The sequence below is a fragment of the Anarhichas minor genome, unplaced genomic scaffold (assembly GCF_050575085.1).
Source record: "Anarhichas minor isolate MPS153535 unplaced genomic scaffold, ASM5057508v1 ptg000042l, whole genome shotgun sequence".
In the NCBI taxonomy this organism is placed as follows: Eukaryota; Metazoa; Chordata; class Actinopteri; order Perciformes; family Anarhichadidae; genus Anarhichas; species Anarhichas minor.
Genome location: NW_027466488.1, coordinates 2,164,579 through 2,182,083, shown reverse-complemented (window position 1 = coordinate 2,182,083; position 17,505 = coordinate 2,164,579). Strand labels below are relative to the sequence as shown.

General features: G+C 39.4%; 1 protein-coding gene across 1 annotated transcript in view; it reads left to right on the top strand.

Moving 5' to 3' along the window:
* The window catches only part of galnt18b (UDP-N-acetyl-alpha-D-galactosamine:polypeptide N-acetylgalactosaminyltransferase 18b), a 67,133-nt gene that overhangs the window by 39,346 nt on the left and 10,282 nt on the right, over window positions 1–17,505 (top strand). The window contains exons 6-7 of the mRNA XM_076109751.1: window positions 385–499; window positions 14,905–15,090. Of these exons, the coding sequence (XP_075965866.1) occupies window positions 385–499; window positions 14,905–15,090 (301 nt within the window). The remainder of the gene's footprint in view (window positions 1–384; window positions 500–14,904; window positions 15,091–17,505) is intronic.

Genomic DNA, 17,505 nt, shown 5'->3' with positions numbered 1-17,505 from the left:
TAGCTAAACCATGTCATGTGATATGCTACTTCAGTACATTTTCAGAACAAATAATCCAGGGACCACTACAGACAATTGAACATGAGCATTGAATATACAGGAATTCACATTATAGACATGACCACTAACTACCCCTGTAAAAATCCACAATTTAGCGCACTGACCATACATGGTCTAGCCATGTACTAGACTTCAATCTGGTCTTAAGTAACAAATGCTACACCCTGCTAAAAGGTTATTTGTGTAGCATTCATGAGCAAGTCATATGTTGTCAACATCACATTTTTCTTCTTTTCCTTGCTGTTACTATAGCAACTGTGCCAAGCAAACACAACCTGCAAAAGACAAAACCAAACTGATCTTCATAATCGTTTATCCCCCCAGGAGCCCGGCCCTGATTGGCTGCTTCGTGGTGGATAGGCTGTACTTTGAGGAGATCGGTTTGCTGGATGAGGGGATGGAGGTGTACGGGGGAGAAAATGTGGAGCTGGGCATCAGGGTGAGTAATAATGTCACCCCGAGGCCATGGGCCATTGTTCATCCAGGTAAAGTATGCTAAATTAACTATGATAATGACACCTAATGGCTGTTGGGAGCAAGGTCACTGAGAGCCACAATGTCTTTCTTTTTTTTACTGAGCTCATTGAAAAAGTCTCATTTAAAAATGGTGTGCAGTGGAACGACAGTTAGTTAAGAGATGAGAAGTAGAGCTTTAAAGAATGTAGGATGTCCAGCCAACAGCGACACTCAGCCCATTGGTTCCTACCGAAGACAAAAGCAAATATATCGTTGACTAAACAATGTAACATCAAGGTCCATTTAGCAGCTGTTCTGAAGCTTTTGATCATATCACATGATCTTCACATGATCTTCATTACAAGTATATCGTTTTATTCTATATACTTACTGCAGTCTTTAGCAGACGTTACTCAAACAGCAGTAAATAGTGCAATTGTTTGGGACTATTTTTAGTCGCAGATGATTAGATCTTTGGTGCTCTAGTGAGTATTTACAGCACCAGGACATGTGTATGTGGGATTGAGTCAAAGTACCGTAGACCACAGTATTCAAGCTGCCAGTCGACTTGAGCCCTTCTGTGTGGAGTACGCATGTTCTCCTCTTCTCCGGCCTCCTCCCACAGTCCAAAATCCTGCAGGTCAGTTTGATTGTTGACTCTAAATTGCCTGTAGGTTAGCTAAGTGTGATTGACTGGCATCCTGTCTAGCATGCACACTGTCTCTCCGCGGCTTCAGGCCTCGCAACCTTGTGTACAGGATATGCAGCCACAGATAATGGATGGATTTTATTAATTACATTGTCTGTAAATTTTATTTTCCAACATGAAACTCGTCAAAGCCCTCTCCACACTGCCAGGAGTAAAAATCCTTAATATATGTGTTTTTTTTAATTTTCTCTGGTGACCTAAAAGTAGTACATTTCTAATACAGTGGCTCTAGAGGTATTTAAATCTGCATTAATTACATACCATGTGTATTTTTTTTATTGTCAATAGCAGCATTGTTCATTGACAAGACTGGAGGCCATAGTGGCACTGTTGCTATATCAGGCTTTGGCTACATAGACACTATTTGTAACTATGATTAATTCATTGTTGGTTTTGGGCTCTTCGTGGGATTTGTAACCAAATTAATAACAATACTTACATGCTTTGACGGGAACAACACAGTGGAGTAAGTTAACCTTTTAACAAATCACTGATAATTCATTCTGAAGTCTGACTGATCACCTTAATCCCCTGGTGCTCCAACTGAAGCACATTTGAGAGTTGTAGGACTCAAAGTCATCGTTAACATTAGCAGTGATGTGTGAAGAGAGCGCCGACATTGTTCAAAGCAGATAGACGCACTGTGTACGTACTTGTGTTGCGGTCCTCTCACAGTGCTATACTTAATTTGTACACCATCACCAACGCTGACTTGGATGAATATCAGTTGGTGTGATGCGCTGTTAAGTTGAGCGGTACCACAAGCAGATGGGCCAGAGAAAGAACGAGCCTCCACAGGGAAACCTAATGATAGCATACATTAATGCAGCTATCAGCCTTTTCAATAACAGCAAGAAGCTAGGGACCACTCCTCCTCAGCTCCTCACTGACTAGATTGCACTGTGAGAAGGAAATAGAGACAAGCTTATGCCAGGGCGCTGAATGTGAAAAGATCCATCCTCGCTAATGACAGAGATGCAATCATCTGTAAAAAAAAAAAAAAAAAAAAGGCAGATTAGTCCCATAAGTCATTTTCCTCCAGAAATTACATGCTTTTAGAATTCCTGGGCCTGATAATAATGATTGCTTTATAGCTGGACACATTGGTGATTTTATCACATATATTATAAACCAGGGTCCTATCCCTATGTATAAACAGTTTGATTAATCACTGTGCTTCATTGCTCTGTAGTTTCAGTTCATTGTAACACTTCGTGTTGTTTACTTGCTTGCTTGTGTTGGACTGAAGGAACTCGCCCTTGCCTGGAGGTTAATGTAGTTTAGAGTTCAGTAAAGCTTTTGCAACAGAGGGTGACACAGAGAGCTGAGAGCTACAGCACAAGGCTGGTGGACCTTGGCTTGGCCCCAGATTAGCAGTCCCATAGCATGGTCTGTCTGTCTGCAGCGTATTGGTCATGCCTTAAGACCACCTGCCAGCGCACAGACTGGCTGCTGACGGATCCTCAGAGACACACTCAAACCAGGCCAACAGCTACAGGCTTTGGCTGAGGCTTGAAAGGGATGTCCTGGGTAGTGTGAGGGTGAAATGAACCGCTGCTCTCTGTTCACATTTGGTCACAAAGTGGAGGCTGAATATTTCTATCACAATGTACAAGAATTATCATTCTGATGAGGCATTATGTCACAAATGATGTATTCATTGTATGTGTCCATGTTTTCTTTACATCCTTGTATGCATTAATGTTGCTCGTATATTTCTGTTACCCAACCCAAATCCAAGAGAGGATTAACCGATCCCGACCCAAGCACGACAAGCATTCTTATTTTTTTATATCCGAACTGCCCCGGGCCGACAGAGTTAATGTAAGCTTAAGCACTGAGTCTGTTACCCCGTCAGTGCCCTGGCAGTCACTCAAATAACAAACCCCAGCACTGAACAAGGCCATCACAGACAGTAGGTGCAGCCTTTTTATTTATTTGTACGCTGTATTTTCACTTTAAAGAACTTGAAGCACCATGTCAAGTGGGCCGATCCCGACCCAAACCCGGACATCATTTCTAAATATTTGTCCAAACCCGACCCAGCCTGGGTATCCTCACTCTACTATGCTATTGTAGTGGTGTATGTGTTGTTGCGCTCAACAAGGCTTTAGAAATCTCTATAAAATCTGATGTGAATTAAGCAGACTTTTATTTTGAAGGGTACATATCAACACAGTGTTCCAGTGTATTCTTATGTGAGTAAATGTGAATGTAGAATTCGTACACTTTCCTAGAGATGAATCTGGGTTGAGGGTTCCAGCCTGTTGTGGACATTGGACAAAACAGCTACTGGTGAGAGAGCACATCACATAAATCAGCTGGCGGATTCATCTGCTGACCAAAGTGTATGTGTTGCACTTTCAATAGCCTTTCTTTGGAGTTTAGTCCTGAGCATTTATCCAAAAGAGACCTTGTGGATGCAGGGAATTTATGATGATGCCATCTGTGGCAGTAAATTGACGAAAAATAATCCCGGGAAGCTTGGCCCTTGTCCACTATAAAACACAGTGCAGAGTTACAGCACTGACTGTCTGTCTGAGCTTCAAGTCACAGTGTGTTGATTTTTTAGATAGATGTGCAAGAAAGCCTAAGATATAGTTTTGTGAACCAATCACTCAAGTCAGATTGTATGGTGGAACAGAAAGCAAATTGGACAGGACCCTGAAACAGAATTATAATACAAAGGATCTCCCAAAACACCTGTGAATACTGGGTGTTGTGCCAGTGAAGCACAGCATGGAACAATGCATCACAAAAACACTAAAGCAGACATCGTCACTCTCAACCAGTACCAGGAAGGTTGAGTTGAGAAATGAGGATCATTGAGGGCTGTGAAAAACAATTATGAGATGGGCTTTGTGCACAGTTTTTATGGAAGTGGCATTAAAACGCCATTACTGTCATAATGGTGATTTACACATTAGATTTCACCATAATATATGCAATTCATATTCAATATAAGCAACATGTATTATTACCCGCTTGAGCATTTTAAGTAGCAATGTAAAAAAGCTCAGATAACACAAAGAATGAATAAAGGACCAGGTCTTTACAGTGGCACATTATTCTGCTATAATACGTAACATTACAGTATTGTCAATAATCAGACTTTGGCAGCTTGAAAGATGAGAACAACTGCCAATTAAGAATCATTTTCATCATGTAATCAATTCATGCAAGTATACAGACATATAGTACGATTGAGGGCACAAATACAAATATACATATTTAGATTCAACATTCTCACAGCAGTGGTACAACATGATGAATATTTGTATATCTAATTATCCTAAATATACCTGTTAGCTTTTTAAAACAGGCTCACTTAACTTTAGTCTCTTAATTGCAGTTTATTGCTTATTTTTAAGCACATTTCAAGTTTCTGAAACTAAAACAGAAGACATGACTAAGTTGACTCGGCATTAACAGTAACCATGAATAAATGACTGATGAGCCGTCTCTCGTTGATGCACACATGGACACAAAGATTCTAAAGTTACATTAAAATCTGCTGTTTTGCCCTTTTCCATCAATTGAAAGGTACAAAAGATTAAGAGTTCTGTGTAATCACAGAGGACACGGTCCAAAAGTTGCACTGTAATGATGCCGAGACTGTAAACGTAGAAGAGCAGAGAGTTTAATGCTGAAAATCTATTGAACCCTGCTGCGTAATCTCACACCAACAGTACAATCAATGAGAAAGTCCTTTGTCCGACAGAGGTAATGTGAACGGTACTGTAGCCCTCTAGTATAATTATAAGAAATGTCACCGCTTCATGCTATATAAAGCAGGCATAGTTAAATATAGTAATGCTACTAGAATGGTAATTCAATTCTAACAATGGTTCAAACGGTTCACAGCGACCAGAAAGAGGCTTGTAATATTCCTGTAATGTACTGTAAAGAATAAGTATTTATATAAGAGACGTATTAACAGTACACAGCTATGAGCTGCCCGACTTCTAACAAACAACAGTCCACTAACTTCACTCTGATGAGCTTCATTATTCTGGCTCATTTCTTTTAGAATTGATTTTAAAAGTGTTCTAATCACCTACACGGCTTTACATGGCAGCGCTCCAGAGTACATCGCTGACCTTTGTTTGTGCTGCTTTTAAAGCACATTATTAACCTTTGTTTCTGAGAAGTGCTATACAAATAAAGATTGACATTATAACTGTATTACAGCAGCATCATGATCATAGTTAACCACAGTGTCGCTCCACATTACTACGGACAAAGCTATCGTTATAGTATTAACATCAATAAACGTTATCTTATTAAGGATGTTTCTGAAGTGTGACTAAAAAGACTTAAATCTATCTAGATATTATATAATATAGATTTGATCAAATATACTACATCAAATGTGTTTCTGTTTTTTACAAGTCTTAAGTACTGGTTTTATATTTCACTATACCAGCTGATTTAATTTAAATTTAAAAGCAGGCACTATTACATCCTACTGTCAGAATAGTTATTGAGTTGATTGATTTATCTAAAAGATGAAGCTGATGTTGTGGTTTCCTTTACGGACGTATTGCCATGGACAGGAGGGGAGTGATATTGAAATGATATTGGAGTGATATCGGAGGACCAGGTGAGGTTGAACACATTGTGGCATAGTGTGGTTTTTAAAGAAACCCTCTCGATGGCAGCTTCAGTAGCACAGAGTAAATACTGAAACGTCAACGTGGATTCCCATGGAGAGGATGGATCAGATGTGACAGATCTGGTTGATGGCAAACCTGCGGGACCAGTTTTTGTGCGCAGTATTTGCTTTGTGCAATCATAACCTTATTTCGTTTTTCACACTTCTTTCTGTATCTCTGAATTTATCAGTGGACAATCTTTCTTGAGCCATCTCCATCTGATAACGTATTATTCATGGGCTTATTCTACCCTGCATACAGTTATTTATTGCTTTGTGATATGAAAGTGGATATGCCTTGATTTACATATTTATCCCCTCAAATAAACATCTTGCAGAAGGCGGCATGCTCTGCAAAAATCGCACAGCTCCAGGTAACAACAAAATTCAAGTTCAAGTATGAAAATTTAGCGTCAAATATTTTTTATTATCATCAGCAAAATCTGGTGGTTTCATTAATGCTTTATTGAAAATATCTCATTGTGTTGTGTATACAGAAAGGAGCTTATAAAGGTTATTGTGGAGAACTTGTTTGATGATTGTGTGAAATGTTTCACCCCCCGAAGGTGTTATTCTGTGTGCAGGGAGTTGTGTTTAACCTGTTTGAATGTTTGTCTCACATTCACACTTCCTTGTGCTGATGACACTTGTGTGGAGGAAGGAAGCTGCTTCGATTGAAAAATAAATCAAGTCCCTTGTCAAAAAGATATTCAGCTCTCTGTTGGTTCAGTTTCACGTCAAGACAGCAAGACTGCTTGTTGGTGTGAGGACTGCAGGCTTTTTGATATTTGGTAATAACCAGCTCTCAAGTGGTTGCCACTGGTGGGGTTTCCCCAGTACAGATGTGCCAAGAGATACTTGTCACTGCAGAGTAAAATTATTTATATACTGTTACTTCTGCAGATAGAATCAGTCCACTGCATATCCTTCACTTGAAGTCTTTTTCATAAGATAGACGAGATTTGACTACGTTTCAGCACAAGCAAGGTTGCGGTGTTATGTTTTTTGAAACATGGCTCAACAGCTCTGCTAATAATGCTGAGATAGAATTAGAAAACTATACAGCCATTAGGGAAAGACAGGAACCACAAAGGAGATGGTGTTTTTAGTGCATGTGAGCGTGCCCCACTGGTTAGCTGATAATGCTGTACCAACTGACAACGTCGTAGCGGAAGCGTAGCCCCCACCCTGTGGGTCCCCCTTTAAGAAAACACTGTTAGCTCTGTCAGCACTTTCACCTTAGTTTGTATTGTTAGCGCTGTTAAATTTCAAAAAGCAGGGCTATTGACTGCGGCCTAAGTGATCGTTATTTTATCTTCTGCAAACAGAAGATTCAGAAGCCTGTATTTAATTCTCACAACTGAATCAAAGTCAGATCTCTTTAGTACAACACTAGGTGAGGTACAAAATCTTTAAGAGATATGGATTAGTCTCCAGTTTGTAAATATGCAGAGGTGAATAAAGCTTTGGGACGTTTTAATAATTGTTTTTGGCAGCCGTTGATAAACTCCAGTTCTCCCTGCTCATTTTATCCCCTCAGGTGGCTCAGACTGGGCGAGAGAGTATTATAGTACTCGTTTTTACATCCACTAACAGTTATGTGGAATGGGTTACCTGCTGGCTGAGTAGCAGCTGGTCCTAAATGTAACTAGTGAATCGGTTGAGTTGATCTACCGCAGGTTGTGAATACCCATCTTGTTTGTTTTAGTTGTTCATGCATTGCATGGGAATTTGTGTTGGGTGGGTTAGGGAAACATGTGGTTTCGAAGCCTGACTGATGTCAACTCATTTTGGTATAAGTTAAGCTGTTTGTGCAAACCTACTGTTTTATGCTGTGTTACTTTAGTATTGATTTGTGTATTAATTATTGAATTGGTCGGATACCTTGTATTGAATATGTATTGTACTGCTGCCTTCGCTCTCCGTTTGGAAGACAACACTGTGGCATTTCAGGATGAATTTGGACTACTCGATGTAAATGTAAAGTATCCTATCGAGACATTTAAATCTCAAAGAAATTATTGTCATTTTAATAGATAGTGAATAAACAGACTGCTAAAGATATGACGTAAAAATAAGAAGACTACAAGTTTAGTTAGGCTAAAATAACAGTCCCTGGATAATTAGATTACACAAACATCCAATTAAGAAACTCATTGGCATCTCTTCCCTTCTAGAAAACTCCATGTTTCTAGTTAGATGGAATGTGATGGTAAGTGGTACATTAATAATGCAAGGCTATGACTCTTCACATGGCTGTCTGCATGCATTACTGCAGCCCCGTCTCCTACAAATTACATTTATATGCATTTATTCTTCATTAGCGATTTATGTTCAAGGACACCGTTCAGAGCCAAGTGAGGGTCAGCAAAAATAAAAATGATGGTGGATGGCCGTGTAGAACATGTACCTTCAAAATAGGCAGCCTGGCTTAATTTCCCATGTCAAATTAACAATCAGCATTTGGATTTTTTGGGGGATTTAGAGGGTTGGTTAGCCCTCTAAGTTTGCAGAAAAAACGAACATGTCTTCTCACTTACTTCTAGAAGTATTGAGCCATGTTAATAGTTTTGGTTTAATTGGTCCTGGTTTTGAGATATGGGTGTCGAACACTGCCTCCACTCAAATGCAATAGAGATGAATGAAATTAGTTTCGAGTGCTCACAGCACTGAAGCAATTATTTTGTCACATTCGACTGTCACATTGACTGATTGTCAAGATATTTTCTAAAGTGGTGGACAGAAGAATTGACTAGCATTTCTAAAGAGGTTTATTGTAGAGCTGCAACAAAGGAGTACTTTCACTATCCTTTAATCTGATGATTATTTTTTCTTTATTATTAGAGACCTTTATAAAATGACAGAGAATGGTGAAAATGCCTTTCCCAAGATGTCCTGTTCAGTTTACTGTCATGTAAAACAAAGTAAAGCAGCAAATCTTTATATTTGAGAAGCTAGAACCAGTGTTTGTTTTTGTTTTAGCATTTTTGTAAGTGTAATGTGGACAGAAACAGCTAATATATCTGCTGGTTTTTTGCACATAGTGGTCTTGCAGGATATTAACAGTGTAGGAAGTTGAAAGTTTGAACAGACTTAATGTATTGTCTGATGATTATTGTAGTTTTCTTGGACCAGATTGCCGTTACAAGTTTTATTCAAACACGAGATCAGTATGTAAAATTGTCAGCACATGATGGGAAATGACTCAGATAAAGATGTTGTCAAGTTACATCACCTGTGTGACTCTGTTCAATCATAACTGTGTTTCTGAAAGCTGAAGGACAGCAGTGGAGACATATTGTGTCTTTCCTTCTCCACAAGTTGTTTTAGGATTGCCTGTAACTGCTTCTGTGGAGAGGATGGGAAATGTACCTTTTCAGACAGCAGACAGAGCGGGTTGATACACATACAGTGGAAACTCCACGGCAATTCTCTGCACTGCTTCAATGAGCTCTGGGCAGCAAAAGAGGAAGCTCAGCTTTACCTTAAAAGTGAGTCTTTGCTTTGATGTGAAGGCTTTTGTCATCAAAAAATACTGAGGAAATGTGAAATGAATGCAGTTGGAAATATTAGGGTTATTTTAAAGCCAGTTAGGGTTTCTGGGGGTACAGGGGAGGTGGTGCAGGGAGCTGAAAGCAGATAGATACACTGACCGGATACACAGACAGGTATGAAATGAAAATTCCTTAAGCAGCATAAATCAAAGACATATATGGTGCAAAATGTTCCTGAGGTTTGGCTCATCCTGTCAGGAGGCTGCAGAAATGTGTCTTTCTTTTTCTTTTGCGTTTCTTTTCAAGTCTGACAATTATCATCAACAAGGTGGGGCCACATTTCCACAGGAGGATGCTTGTAACATCATTGGTCCACATGTTTCATGCTAAACTATCAAAGGAGGTTTTGGTCATATATTCATACAATTTGTATACTCCAGTTTGGCAGCCATGTTTCATTAGATTTCTGTATTGAATTGATATTTCACACCGTCTCATCCAGAAGATACTGCCTTGGTTTTGGATGTAATGACTGAGCAGACTGTTAGAAAAACTGAACCTGTTCTTTGTTCTTTTCATTGCGGTACCCTGCTAAAGGAAAAGAAAGAACGAACGATGCTGGGCTCCTATCATATCCTTACATCTAGTGGTATTCAAATGTCAGTCAGCTTTTATTAAGGGGCACGATGTTTATAATGAAAATGCACCCTACCTCATCATATCCCCACATCCAGCTTGCAGTGATGACTCACAGCATGACTGATGCATGGTTCTCCAGATCTCAGTCCTTCCAGCTTGATATCCTCTTTTTTGAATCCTCTGGTGTCGAGTTTGTTCACCAGCCTTCAGGCGCAACATCTCTCAGAGAAGGACTGCAAACTAATATATACTGTGTCTCTCTCACGATTGATTGTTTATAGGGATCGTAAAATACTTTTCAGAAATACATTTGTGAGAGTAGCACTCAGTAGTAACAAATTAATAATGAGAGAATTTCGTGGAGTGAAATAGGGAATCACTGTGACTTGATAATGTTAGGGTTTATTTCTGTAACAAGGTGATAATGGTCAGAAATATACCAGTGTAATAACGGGGTATCTTATTAATGATAATGAGGGGGTAACAATTCAATAGGCTCCACTCTCCTTAGTTACTGTTGCTACCCCTGTCAAAGTCAGCTGACTTGTTTTAAAATGAAAACTACTTTTTATATTGTACTGACATCAGACCGAGGTTAAAGCTACATATCCCAGATAGAAAGTCAGCATCCTCACCAGCTGATGATCTACAAAGAAATAAAGGAGCTGCATTGTTCTTGTATTGTGTCTTGTAGAGTGAGACAGAGCCACTAACATGAGCCTAAACCCCTGGACCAGCTCCACACTGTGGATCTGTTGGTCCTGAATCTGCATTGTCCAAAACGTAAATGTACATCCTCACAAACACAAAATGTTATTAGCTAAGTGTACGCTCACTCTTTTCCTTGGAAGTAACACAAGGTGTGGTAGTGAGATAGTTAGCTGGGCATGCTAACATCTGCCACTTACACAATCCATTTCTTACAATGTGGCTGATTTGCTGAGGCAATAACGGCTCTTACCACACAGCCCCATGCACAATGCTTCAACCTGTGGAGAATTTCAGAGCTTCACACACTTGCTGTACCTAGTTACAGTTGTTAAGCTAGGATATGACAATAGTCTCTCCATAATAATCGAGCATAGGGACAAATGGGAAGCCTCATATTAGGGTAAAATGTGCAAATACACTGCTCCTGTTGGAAATAGCCAGGAGAAGCTTTGTGTTTAGCCAGTCTAACAATACCAGGGACATGCATAAGCAGCAGAGAAATGTGGTTTGAAACATTTTATGTTTGCCTTGATCCTTTTTTTGGCCGTGAAAATGTTGGAATCCATTGCAACTGACACGACTTAAAGCTGCTGCTGTTCTTAGTGAAGAAAAAAAAAAGAAGACATGTTACAGTCGCCTTTCAAGCCTGCAGGGGGTGAGCGTTTGACAGTCTGAAGATAGATTTAGTGTGGACTACTTTAAAGCAGCGAACCGTACACAAACGAGGTTGCAAAAAGTTCACGAAATGATTAAGTAGATTGAAAATCTAACTATTAAGCTGGAGATTGTATTTTTTGTACTTCAAATTAACATATTGCTCCTCCATAAAACAGCATCATTACTATGCTTCATGTCCTCAAAGATTTTGCGAACTCCCATCAACATCCACATTAAGCCTGTAGATGCCCTGCTTGGTAACTGGCACCATTGTAGACAGAAAAAAATAATAAAGCACTTCCACTTGCATTACTTTTACATTAAAGGTATTTAGCTCTTGCTCTTATCCAAAGCAAATTATGATGAGTGCAGCAGTAAAGAATTAGCTTAGGCTCAGGCTGATGGTGCCCTGATAATAGATCTGAGCAAACACTGCAGTAATGTGAGACCTTCTCTGCCAGAAAAATAACTTAGAGGCAGAACAGCGAGATCAGATTTAGACAGGAGCATATTTGCAGGAGGATGTGGCACAAAAGGGGTGTGATACGAGTGGGAGCAGGGGACGCGAGGCATTTCTCGAGGAGATGAGCTTTTAAGTTTACAAGGGAAGGGAGTGGTTGTGCAGTGCTGACTGAGATTGTGGCGTCAGGGAGACTGGGTGGAGTGAGGACCTGACTTTTAATAACACAAAGTCGACCAAAAGTGGTGGAGTGGTGATTGGATTTGTTTGTATTGAAGTGGGTGCAGTGTAATACTGCTCCTAAATTACGTGGACCAAGTGTCAGAAGTTGTTTTTTTTTATTTGCTTTTCATTTTACAACTTTTTGACAGCATGAAGGTGAAATCTCTCATCCAAGATGGTGCCACCATCTTGGAGTAAAGTGTCGTGTCGTGTTTTTTTGCAGACGCTGTTGAGCCGTGCTTTCTGCTTCAGCAGCACACTAAGAAATTGTATGAGTCATGCATGCAAATTAGATGGTGGGTTCCAAGGAAGAGTGCACTATTAGGAATATCCCACTGTATAAAGATGTTACATTTTGAATGGAATAACAATGCAGCCCTCCGTAGTAATGGAAGTCTTCTGCTGTATGTTGACAGTAATGACCCATTTCTTGTGATTAATTGGGAGAATAGGCAGCAGACGATTAGTGGTTAACTACAGACAAAAATTCGGAGGCATTTTTTTTTTTCATTGTCTGAAAGGAAAGTTGACACTGAAGAATGGAGGCAGAATTATTTTGGGGGGCTAATGTTGCATACAAGCTGTAATTGACTGTGGCATTTAGAAAGTGATGGCACTATTGTTCCAATGTTTCACTGCGCTCTTTTCAGCTTGAACAAATCTTCAAAGTCGTGTGTTTGGTCGGGTTCGGAGGGATAAGACCGCAGCAGATTTTTTTAGATTTTTTTCCAAGCTGGCAGCGCCGCTTCAGGAATGGCAATGTGGGTTGGTCCACCACTTTGGTCAAGACTTAAATATCTCACTGAGTAAATCCTCAGAAGCTTAAACCAACAATATTTTGGACATTTTTACTTGACAAATGAATCATATTGTTAGTCAATTATCAAAATAGTTGGCGGTTAATATTCTGTTAATTGACTAAATAACTAAAAATAAAGTCCTCAGCATCAACTACTGTTGCAACCAGGAACTATTTGGTCGGATCAGTGTGCTGATCTGTATGTTAGCATGGCTGGACTTGAGGTGTCTTTGTTGTAATTGCTGTAACAATATTTTTCAACTGTGGGTAAAATGATGTAATTGATCTGCTTTTGGAAACGGCACACAAACAAGAATATCATCAGTCAGCAATCTGGAGTTTCAGTGTGACGCCAGGACTCCACCGCAGCTGCCACAACTAACTAGTTTCTATTGAATTTAAATACCACATGAGCCTTTAATTCAACATTACTTACATAATATCTACCCAGACTGAGATGACGAGCTCAATTCTTTGTCCGTATTAAAATTGGGAAAATTAATTATACATGATGTTCATCATAGAGCTTCACAGTCCGGGTTTTTATATGGATGGATTTTAATCAATGGCCTCCCAGAGAAATCTCACTGTAGAAATACTGCACATGTTCAGCCTTGTCCTGCAGCCTGTTAACAAGGTGTATGTGTGTAAATACATAGCGCGTTAGATCATTATGTTCATAATGCTCTGCTAATTACCAGCTATGTATTCTAAATGTGGGACCTCCAGCAGGGTCAGGGTTTACTGTTGCAAAAGAACCTGAAAAACACCTTTTTGAATATGATTTTTAAATCTATAGAATATTTAATAAAAACACTGAAAAGGCAAGTTTCCCTTGAATAACTATCAGTGACAAAACACCAACATGTTATGGCCACATCTGCTTGACTGACAGTTCAGTGGCCACAGAAAGTGTTAGTGTACCGATCACATCCACATGTCGCATCATCCTTAATGATGCTCATCTGCACCAAACACTGTATATGTTCTTTGGCAGCAGGTTCTTTGATGGAAATGGCACTTTTTGCTTAAACACGTAGGATGTCAGCTGCACAAGATGATCCTCACAGAGCAGCACAGTCGGATGATTTTAACCTTATTCATACTGAAACTCCGGGTGTCCCGGACTAATGTTAAGCTCAGCACATTGAAGTGGTTTCTGAGGATCCTCCACAGACTCTGGTAGTGACATCTCCTTTGATGACCCCATACAAATGAGAGCATGTAAATAGAGGAGCACATCTCCATTGCTTCTGCTGAGTCTTTGAATTGCTTTGCGATACCATTCAAATCCTTCAGATACTAATCAGCAGCATTGTGCGGCCTAATTCATTTCGTAATTCATTTCCCTTCGAGCTTTCTCAAATAGTTCTCTTCAAAGTTTTTGTAACTCAGAAATTCACATCCTTTTTGATGCATTACTGTTAATCAAAAGATGACACAATAATTTGAAATGTTAATAACTGATATGGGCAATTAGGCCTGTTAAAGAATACATAAGAGAACATTACACATCTTATGATGCCACAAAAAAAAAGTGTCATCGCATGCACACAAAATACATTTTCTAAATTTTGTATTGAGTCGTCATGAGAGTCTTTTATTCTCACCATTTGTTGGATAGATGTATTACATTCAGGAAGAGCTTGCAGAGATCCCTGCACCAGGATCTAGATCCTCCCAGAGGTCTTCATTATATGAGGTGCCTAAAAGCCAGTGCCACTGGCTTTTATGCACTCTGTCTGCTCCTCCTGTGCACTGGGACATTAACGTTTCCCACTACAGGGACTCCCTCCTCACAGTCAAGGATACAGTAGGCTGCAGAGGTGATAATGAAGGGCCTCCGCTTGTTGGCCAAAACGTGCTTTAAGCCGCCTAGAAGTGATGCCATCGTGGCCCTCCTAAATGCTCTCAAACCTCAGTCTGTTTTTAAGTCTCTGTGTGTGTATGTAATGTGACTTTTTGATTTCCTGAAGCAGACTCATTGCTAGTAGATGAATGACAACATTCTCCTTTCTTTGTATTTGTAATGTCTGAAACCAGGTTTGGCAGTGTGGCGGCAGTGTTGAGGTTCTGCCTTGTGCTCGCATCGCCCACATAGAGCGTGCTCATAAACCCTACACGGACGATCTGACGTCTCACGTGCGGCGAAACGCCCTGAGAGTTGCAGAAGTGTGGATGGATGAGTTTAAAAGCCACGTCTACATGGCCTGGAATATTCCCATGGAGGTGAGTTACTCATGTTGTTTTTCTAATTAGTGCAAGTGACATATCTTATGTATTAAGTTTGTTGAGTTCCACATTGTAGCACATTGTTGTCACAATACAGCTTTTATCTGTGTGTAGTCATCTACAACACAAAGGTGTTATTATCATAGTGTTTCTGTTTTAGAAATATGTGACTGTATTTGTGTATTTTTTTTAACTCTAACGTGTGAATTTCTGATGAAATTTTCATTCATACAAAGAAACACTAGCATTTGCAGTACAATCACTCAGCAGTTGTATTTTCTTTTCATTTGCGGGACTCTGATGTATAATCAGCAGCTCATTTCCATTCGAAATTTTTTTTGCAGAAATGTTTTTGCCTTTTGGCCTCGACTAGATGGGTTGCAGTAGATATGGTGACAGGAAATGGAGAGGGAGACGGTGATGTAATGTGGCATGCATCTTAACCACGAGGCCACTAACAGATTCCCTCAGTTTATCTGTATTAATGAATTCTGAGCTGTGGTCGCTACTAAAGGACCTTTTTTACTGCAGGGCCTTATGAGAGTAGGACATGATTGGATGTGCAGGGACATAAAATCTGGGTAAAAGTCAGTTTATTACATTAAATCAATCTGTTGCTAAAAAGTGTGATTTTTTTTTTTTGTTGACAAGAGGTCAAAACCGAAACCACACGACTTCATCTGTGTAACTGAAGAGCAAAATGTACCCTCAAAGTGCTGAACGTTTGTTTTGTAAAGCAGAAATCCATCTTTAGCTGTCCTCATCATGATGTTCTTTCAGCTTTGCAGTTTTATTGTCAGCTGAGGTACAATCGTATGTGCTGAACTGCATGAACACAATCCTCAGTATGTACATGTGTCCCATTTTTCAAATGTCAGATGTCAGCCATAAACTGGCTGCAGGCTTAATTGACAGAAGGCAGAGTAGGTTTTTTATATCACCTAGACACAGGATTTGGTGTTTGCTGCCTTTTGCATCATTATCCAAAGGTAGCATTCACACAGAAGTCCAAGTCAGATGTTAAAAAAGAATGCACAAACCCACAAATATGAATACAGATGATAAATATATGGCACCAACAGGCAGCTCCATTCTGCAGCCGCCTAATCTAAATGTCAGGGGGTTGAGTGTCATCTGTTATCAGCTGCTCTCCTGCCATCACAGATGTTTAGTTGAATCAGGCCCCTGACACCTCCAGAAGGCTCAATATAAATTATTTCGTGATACATACAGAAATTCCTCAATTAAATACGTGCCACAGAATATATTAATACGTAATGTGATTTAATAAAATGTTCTAAATGGAGACATCAGCAGTTAGAAAATTCGATACAAAGGACGACAATAACATTTTAAAAGATGAATTAAAGGATCTGGATTACAGCTGTGACTTGGTAGCAAAATTATAAATAATACAGAGAAAAAAGAAAATGTACGTAATTCATTTTATTAAATTATGTATTTTTCAACAATTACTTCATTCTTTTAAATCTTTTTAATTGAGGCCTTGTGTTATTTGAGATGTTGAATAAAGACATCTGCAGTGTCAACAAATAAAGTACAAAATGTCTCACAGTTTGCATGAGTCTAACTGATACAAAACGTATATGCTGCACGCTGCCTTGTGTTTTTACGGTTGTATTAGTGTTATATATCTGTGTTTCGTGAGACAGATTTTCATTTAATCTTGAACTGGATTCAGTAAATTAAAGTAAATAACCATACTTTGTCATTTTACGTTAAAGTTGCATCCCTCAAAGGCTAAGTCAAATGTTTGCTCACTGAAGCTTTTTTTCTTCTCCTGCATAATCTGTTTGAATATGTAAATCCACGTTATGAATAGATGAACATCTGCAGGCAATTCATTCAGTCAATAATGAGGCATTTAACAGAGTCTGTACTCAAGAAGCATGAAATTTAGCCCCAGCTTTAACCCACTGAATTAACTTCACTGCTAAATTGTCAGTGTTAATTTACCTCCGAGAGTGTAAAAGTCAACACCGTGCTCAGATGAAGTCCATCTGAGTACACTTTTTCTTTGGAGTACCAGAAAGCCAAATCAGCAACATTTGCTCCCACTTTAGCTTTTGAGTTACGAAAGAGGCATCCGTGATGTTGATGATGATTCAGCGTTCAACATGGGGTAGATGATAACATGCATTGGTGGAAAAAGTACTCAAATCCTTAACTTAGGTCAAAGTACCCGCTTTTCAAAATTCTGCATTGCATTTCCTACTCAAGTAGAAGTACATTCGGAGCTAAATGTACTTGAAGTATCAAAAGCACAATTACTCATTTTGGGTAAAATGTGCCCCTCTGACTGATACATAATATACAGTATGATGTTAGTGGAGTACGCTGGTGCATCAATGTGTTAGAAGCATTTTACTGTTGTCACTTTACATACAGTTC